Genomic DNA, 7780 nt, shown 5'->3' on the forward strand with positions numbered 1-7780 from the left:
AAAAAAACACTTTACTCAAGCCATAGATAGTATGTAGGTATAGTATATAACAGAGCAGAGAGAACAATACTTGCCCGCGACATCTTTCCCCAACCGCCAATGCGGCACGTTGTGTTGAGCTGGACTGCAGTGGTTTGCAGGGTAATCGGTCGCACAGTAGGCCATTCCCAGGGTATGTAACCCTTGATGAGCAACAGTGCTATATCATTATCAAGCGACGTCGAATTAAATGCGGGAAATGGCAACACTGCCTCCACATCATACTGCAAGACGTACGCGTTTTTCTCCTGCAGAAAGCTCGAGCCCATTACCAATGTAAACTCATCGGGATTGCGGTATGCAAGCGGCAATACAGCGGTGCTAGAGGAAACGGAAAGATAATTATATTTAGAAATTAAATTAGACTAATTAGTAGTAGTCCATGGATTTACTTACTTTAGCGTGCACTGCGCGGCAGTGGCTACAAGCGTTTCTGATATGACAGCTCCACCACAGATGTGCCCATAGCCATAACCTCCTAGTTGTTCGTAGACCTTTAGACGCACCGATACTTGATAGGATGCCTGGTTAATATTGGTTGGACGGACGACGTCAGTTGTAGGTTTTCCAAACGTGACTATAAAAGAGCATAATTAAAGGCAAAACTCGACACTACACTTTCCCTAGAAGAAAAAAAATCACACTCTATAAATCTCGCATAATTCACGTCCTATTATCTGGTGCAGAAATCTGTACGATGTCGAACAAAGATAAGAAGGTATTAGGGGCTTTAGAGGGGGAAATTTTCCGCAATATCTATGATCCTGTTTGCGTGGCCGACGAGTATCGAATAGTACTACTTTGGTTCCTGTACAAATACTGGAAAATAATGGGTCCATTATATGGCCAAATCCGAGCAACATGGTAATTTTTAATGGAAGAAGAAAACGAATATAATCAAATTCTCATAAAAATACTTATAGGCCGCTATACGCAATTATATTGTCGTCCGATAAGAATTGCTTACGAAAAGGAATGCAGCTTTAGCTATACACTGCAGGGAGTGATATTTAACTTAAATCTAACATTAATCGGATTACGCGAACACTAGTGCTGACTATTTACTGTATATTTTGTTCGAAAAAAAGTGAGAACTGCATATCCCTGCATTAGGTGTCAACTAACTTTTAACTAACTACTTTTGGATATAAATTCTCAATAAGAAAAAAATTACGAAATAGTTTTTAATTTTTTACTTTACAACTCACATTAAAATGTTTTTTTTTCATAGTTAATTAATACGCAGACTTCATTTACCGGTAGAATTAGAAAGAAAAGCAAGTGAAAATCAATTGAAGAGAAATTTATAACCGCCCAAGGAAAAAAACTATACAGGTTGAATTCCCAAATTTATAGGTAAGAATTAATTGCCGACGTTCCATAGCCAGGTATAATTTATGACATGCAATTTTGTACCTTGAAAAAATTTTGATTCTTTATGTTTCGGGTCAAACCACGATGGAAAAAATGAAAACAAGAAATTTTGTTAAGGCTGCGATTGTGTCGTTTGAAATTACAGACGTCAAAGAAATTTTAATTCAAGGGCTTCACATCATATTAATAGCCTTTAAAAGCTCTCGGAAAATACCCGAATAACACAAAACTCTAACTGGTAAGAACATTTTTTTTTTGCTATAAAAGTTTTATAATTCTCTATTCCTAGACTGTGCTTTTAGATCTTTATAGATTTTCTTCATTCAGAGCGATATATCAACATTTTTTGTTGGGCAAATAGTCAGCAACAAGCAAATTTAAACGTTTTTTTTTTCTTATAAAAGTCTAGCTGGCCGTATAACAAACCCCATATAAATTCAGTTTTCAAACATTGTACAAAAATTATAAAAATTTCTCCAATTTTCACCTAAATTTCAAACTTTTTAATCAGAATCTTTAGAAAAAATTGTGGTATGCAGTTTGCAGTTGTAGCCCATTTAATTCTAGTATAAGAAAGTGCAAGTTTCAAGTTGCTAAAAAATGCCATTGATTTTTGAGAATTTTTTGGTTGAAGGTGTTTCACGTTTTTCCATACAAAGTATGTTCGACAATTGTCTTTTATATGGAGGACATTGCCACCGAAAAAAAAAATTAAATTAAATGCGCTACAAAACTGCATACCACACTTTTTTCTAAACAGTCTGATTAAATAGTTTGAAATTTGGATAAAAATTTGCGAAATTTTTCTAATTCTTGTACAAAGTTTGAAATCTGAATTTATATGGTGTTTGTTGTATACCAGCTAGACTGTTAAAAAAAATAATAATAATAATTAAGGGCCAAATTCACAGTGCGTAGTTAACTGCCGATTCTGAGTTAACTACGCGCTGTGAACTTGGTCTTAAATAAACAAAAGGCAAATAGCCAAAACTGGTCAAAATATCGCACTCCTAGTTTTTTGTGGACAACTGTACATACTCATAACTGTCTAAATATGTATTTACATAAAAGGTACTTGACTAATTAATCATTTCTCCGCTTGATAACGGCTTCAATTAAAATACAATTTGCAAAATTATCTGTTGTGCGCATTTTTTAACCTTGGGCTGCGATTATTCATTTTACACGTTATTTAAGGCGGTGGTCTGTAGGTAAAAAACTTTCGCCAATTCCAGAGATGCACAATTTGTTTATGGGCGGTTTCGCGCCCCCCACTACATATTAATTTATCAATCACTGCATTAGAGGAGAAAATTAGCTTTTAATCGGAGTAATTTTCACTCACACACACATTAAATAAACGGTAAATGACAAGGTATATGTAAATTTTAAATTTAGCCTAATAAGTTAAACATTTTGCCACACAGTTCCTTACACCAATTTGAAATTTTATTCTACATATGCACGGTGCATTTCACGTCGTGCAGACAGGAAAAATATTGATTCTAGGGAATGTGCTCATATTGTGGATAATTGTACTTGTACTGGGCATGAAAGTGTGCACACAATTTTTTTTTATGATGGCCATATGTCGTTTTAGTGCCTCTTAAGAATAGTGAAAATGAAAACTGAGTTTTTTGGAGGGATTTTCCGTAGTGGAAAAATATTTCGAAAAAGTATTAAACTTCGTGATTTGTATAGAAAAGTTCCCACGTTTTTAAGAAAAGAAATCAATTAAAATTTTTAGGGCTTTGCCATTTTTTTTTTAACTTATCCCCTCAAACACATCAATTACACAATAAACAAAAAGTATAGAATTCTTGAAAATCAATATAATAATACCCAAATGTTTATTCGACCATTTTTTAATAGTAACTATATTTAAAGATCCCCCAAAACCCCAAAAAATTTAATGGGGACCCATAAAAAATTTGAGCTCTTCGAGCGACCTCCAAATATATTTTGATTTCGTATTAAAAAAAAACGGAGGTACATATGTTTTTTTTTTCTCGATATAGAATAATCCTAGGAGGTGAGAGCATTAAATTCGGACTTAGCAGCAATTCTCATCATATAATAAATATTCCTTGATTATAATTATACCCACACAATTGTGCACTTGCGCTGTGTGTACACTAATATAATATGAACGAAATCCATAACATCACTTTTATCCTGTCCGCTTGACGTGAAATGTCCCACACATGTTTCGGTATATGCTTTTAAAATTACTCTTTTTACTTCCATTCCACAACCACTTTATTTCGACATTTGTAAATTGAGTTCAACATGCTTATTCAGTGCATTTCTTTAGTAAAACGAGCTCAACTAGCTATACTTTTACAAAAGCATGTATACACATACATATATACATACACATGCAACAAATTTGTTTTTGCAATTGCGCACTTTTAGTATATATACATGGGTACACCATGTCGTATGATTAACATCAGTTCCTCCCATTTACAACTTAGGTATCTTCTACATACATACAAACATAAATACGGTGTATTAATAATAATAATGTATGCAAATCACTCACTTGCCGCACCAAATACAAAAACAAGAGAGAAAAGTAACAAAGCATTAAATGCAATATAATAAAAAGATGTCATAATTCACATTAATCACTTGCTAACAACTCTAAACTCCCATTGGGACATGCTAAACACTTGGACAGTACTGAGACGATTGAATTACTTATATCAAAATGAGCTTACACTATTGGCAAAAAAAAAAAACTTATTGATAATTTCGGTGTAGACAAGCAGATAGATAAAAAAAAAGCAAACAAAAAGTGATGATAGCTAAGTGTCCGAATAATGTTCAATGCTTGTCAATTTAGCAAATACATAATTAGCATTTCTAAATCGATACAGTGGAACCTCGATGAAATTATCAAAATTTTATGACACAATTCATATTTTTCATATACACATATTTTTTTTAATCATTAACTTTTTAGCTTACTTATTTGGTTATTAACTTCGTCAAAAGACTGCCGTCTTTATTAAGCGCCGTCTGAACGCTTTTGAATGACGACACAGGTGGCGCGTTTGATAAAAAAAAGAACCCGAACTAATTTAGAGGCACGAATAACGTCATTAATGCAACTTATAAACAAACAAATTACCCTGGAGCAGACGATTTGCCGGCTGAGCTGCTTGAATACATGCCCGAAGATTGGAATCTCAGTGTACTTTGTTAAATTCACACAAGATGGGAGACGCCGCAGTTTGCGCCAAGTATCGCGTATAGGCCTTCTTAGCATTGCGTGTAAGGTATTATCGATCACACTATGTGAAAGATTGAAGCCCTTCATGAACCAACTGTTCGGACCTTATCAGTATGGCTTCAGACCTGGAAAATCCACCATCGACCAGATCATCATATTTTTGTCAATTTTAAAAGGCCGCTTTTGATAGAGAAACTGCCTGCACGACGCCATGTCTAAAATTCATATCCTGAAAGAACTTATAGGGCTATCTAGAGTGACGTTGAGTCCAACGTCTTTCTTTCTGACAGCTTTATCTAGCCTTCCCTTAATAGGAAATGGCACATCAGTGCTCTTATTTTATACAGAAGCAACTACCTTATTGGTTTCACGCCATAAGACTATAGACGGACGTACCAGACCCTTTGCTTAGCCGTAAACTTCACAAACCATTTTTACTTGCCCTTGCTTGTAAACGAGTTGACTCATAACAACAAATGGAACTAGTAATTCCAACTGGCATCAGAATAGGTCTATCTTGCTCACATATGTGTGGGGAGAGAGCCGTTTTAACCCAAAACTTGTAAAACTTGGCATACATTTAACTATAAATGAATATACTCGTACCACAAAAAAAAATGAAACTATGGTAAAAATTCTGAGTGAGGTTTTAGATTCCATAAAGTAAAGCCTCTTCTTACGACTGAGTGTGATGAAGAATTTTTCCATAACTTATTTACCACGAGGTTTCACTGTATTTTTGTAGGTTTCAAACCGAAAACACAACAATATGCAAAGTACGCACACTCTTTTACCAATGGAAGCTAAATGATTCGGAAATTAAAGTAGCACAATAGAAATGAAATAAAAAAGTTATACTTCCAAAGTTTATTCGCAGCGCGCGTATTATCTTATCATGTTCGACATGATATTTGATGACTTGATTTGTTTTTTTTTTACTACTGAAATCTGAAAACACCTTTACTCATTATTTACATAAGGGTACTTAAAACAAATATTTTTTTAAGGCAAATTGGATTCCAATCTAGTACCATTCTTCTATGATGTTAGCTCCCCAGTGAGCAGCGATGCCCAAGCCATAACCCATAAGCACTCATTACAATATTATTATTTTGCAGCAGTAGGTTTTGATTTTTAGATTTTTGTCAGCTTATGTAATGAGAATTTTTTAATGTAGGTAATTTATTGTGTAAGTGCAACAACTCTTTTTTGATTGTTGTTGCATCCGATAGGGTGGGTATCTGACGTATTTTGAAACGAATTTCCGTCATCTCCTGTCAAATTGGGTTAGGACATAAACCGTGTTCGGGGTTGTAACATCTTCAGTGTCTGCAAAACGAATCAAAATACATCATACAGCTCTTGGACATATTTTTGTGCTTTTAACTCAATCATTTTCGCAACAATCATTTTTATAGTAGCAAATGCCTCACGTGGATTTTAAGCAAACTCTTCAATTATCGTTTTCTCAATCATCCCGCGGTTTTCTCTAGTCCCAAAATACTACTCTAAGCAAATCGTCTCTGGGAAACAGAGCCAGTGGGATGTGGCATTCTAGCGTGTCCTAGATGATAAGACCTTGCCTTTGCCAACGAGAGCTCGTTTTGCTGCCTGTTCAACTGTGAGATGTGAGAATTATCTCTAGCGCATTGCTTGAGTAGTCCAGGATGCCCAAGCCACTGCCCCATATGTTACTTTTGGACGTACCATCATGGTGTACATCCATCTCAAGATCCTTGAGGTGTATCCCTAGGATTCGCGCACCAGCCGTTTGCATACCATCAGCGGTCTTGAGGGGCCGTCGCAATTTGAATCTTCCGCAGGAGTTTGGAGCACAGGATAAGACCCAGATACTTCAATTTTGTGACGATATTGGCCTCGACCCCATCCAAGGCTAAGTTCCTCACTCGATATATAAACTCAGACTTTCAAGCCGTTTGTACTTAAACTTTTTACATATGTACCTCAGTGGCTTCGAATTCGGTACGTCCAGTGACCTTTTACAGTTTGGTTTCTGTATGTTTTGCGTTTGACTCATAAAACTTTTAAACCAAAATTGGCCGATAATCGACGCTTTATGAAGTTGGTTAAGGGGCGTCCTAAGCATTTACCGAAAGTAGATATAAATATATTAAATAAATAAAGTTTTTAATTTTAAACACTAAAAAAATTGTTTTTTTAATTAATGTAAATAATAATACTTTCAGAGTTATTACTTTTAACAGCTTTCGTTACATTAAATAAACATTCAACATTTTTCTTGCTCTTCGCTCCACATATTTACATACATATTTATGTACTGTGTACATATATTTGCTATTGCCTCCAATGAATTTTTATTTTAATCTCCACCGCTTACGACCACAACAAACTGATTAAAACACAGCAAATACCCCATAGCAGTTGTTGGGGTGCCAAATTCAAACCCATTGCGCCACCATAACGAGTGTAATTGAAGGTTGAATTTGTCGACACTATCCAGTTGTAGTAATTGGAGACATTCGCATAGACGCCGGGGTAGCCACGCTCAGCACAACCATTGCCCCAAGAAACAATGCCGCCCAAGGTGCCGTTGCAAGCCAATGGACCCCCCGAATCGCCCTGGCAGGCATCTATGCCTCCCGTTTCCGGGTAGCCAGCACAAATCATACCCTCATCAATGGAACCTTTATAGCTGGCATTACATTGTGACGAGGCAACGATCGGCACCACTGCACCCAGTAGCTCCGCCCAGACTATACCCTGCGGGGGAGTTAAAAATTACTCTCAATAACTACTGATTTACAATTACTTACACTTTCAGTTATTCCCCAGCCAGTTACGGTGCAATTAACGCCCGTTGACAAAGCTAATTGATTGAGGGGTATAGGTTTTACAGTTGCATGATTTTCGGGTATGGAACCATCTATGAAAAATAATGCCACATCATTCTGAAGTGTAGATTGACTGAAATCAAGATTTGGCGCTACCTCCAATACATCGTATTGCAATGTATATGCAGTGACCTCATACAAGTAAACAGAACCCATGACTATAGTGAATTCGCTAGCGGAGCGATATGTTGTGGGCGTTATGTTGGAGCTGCAGAAAGGAGCAGGATTTTAACATATTTACATAATACATACATAT

The 7780-nt window shown here is 35.9% G+C and overlaps 1 protein-coding gene across 1 annotated transcript in view; it reads right to left on the bottom strand.

Annotated features, from left to right (window-relative positions):
- Positions 1-6876: 6876 nt before the first annotated feature.
- Positions 6877-7780, bottom strand: part of LOC118733178 (trypsin-like) — a 2064-nt gene continuing 1160 nt past the window's right edge. Inside the window, exons 4-5 of the mRNA XM_036462460.1 lie at positions 7447-7732; positions 6877-7393 (exon numbers count right to left, since the gene is read on the bottom strand). Coding sequence (XP_036318353.1) covers positions 7007-7393; positions 7447-7732 — 673 coding nt within the window. The 3' untranslated portion in view covers positions 6877-7006. The remainder of the gene's footprint in view (positions 7394-7446; positions 7733-7780) is intronic.

This window comes from Rhagoletis pomonella, unplaced genomic scaffold (genome assembly GCF_013731165.1).
Source record: "Rhagoletis pomonella isolate Grant_MI unplaced genomic scaffold, Rhpom_1.0 Rhpom_scaffold_00002, whole genome shotgun sequence".
NCBI lineage: Eukaryota > Metazoa > Arthropoda > Insecta > Diptera > Tephritidae > Rhagoletis > Rhagoletis pomonella.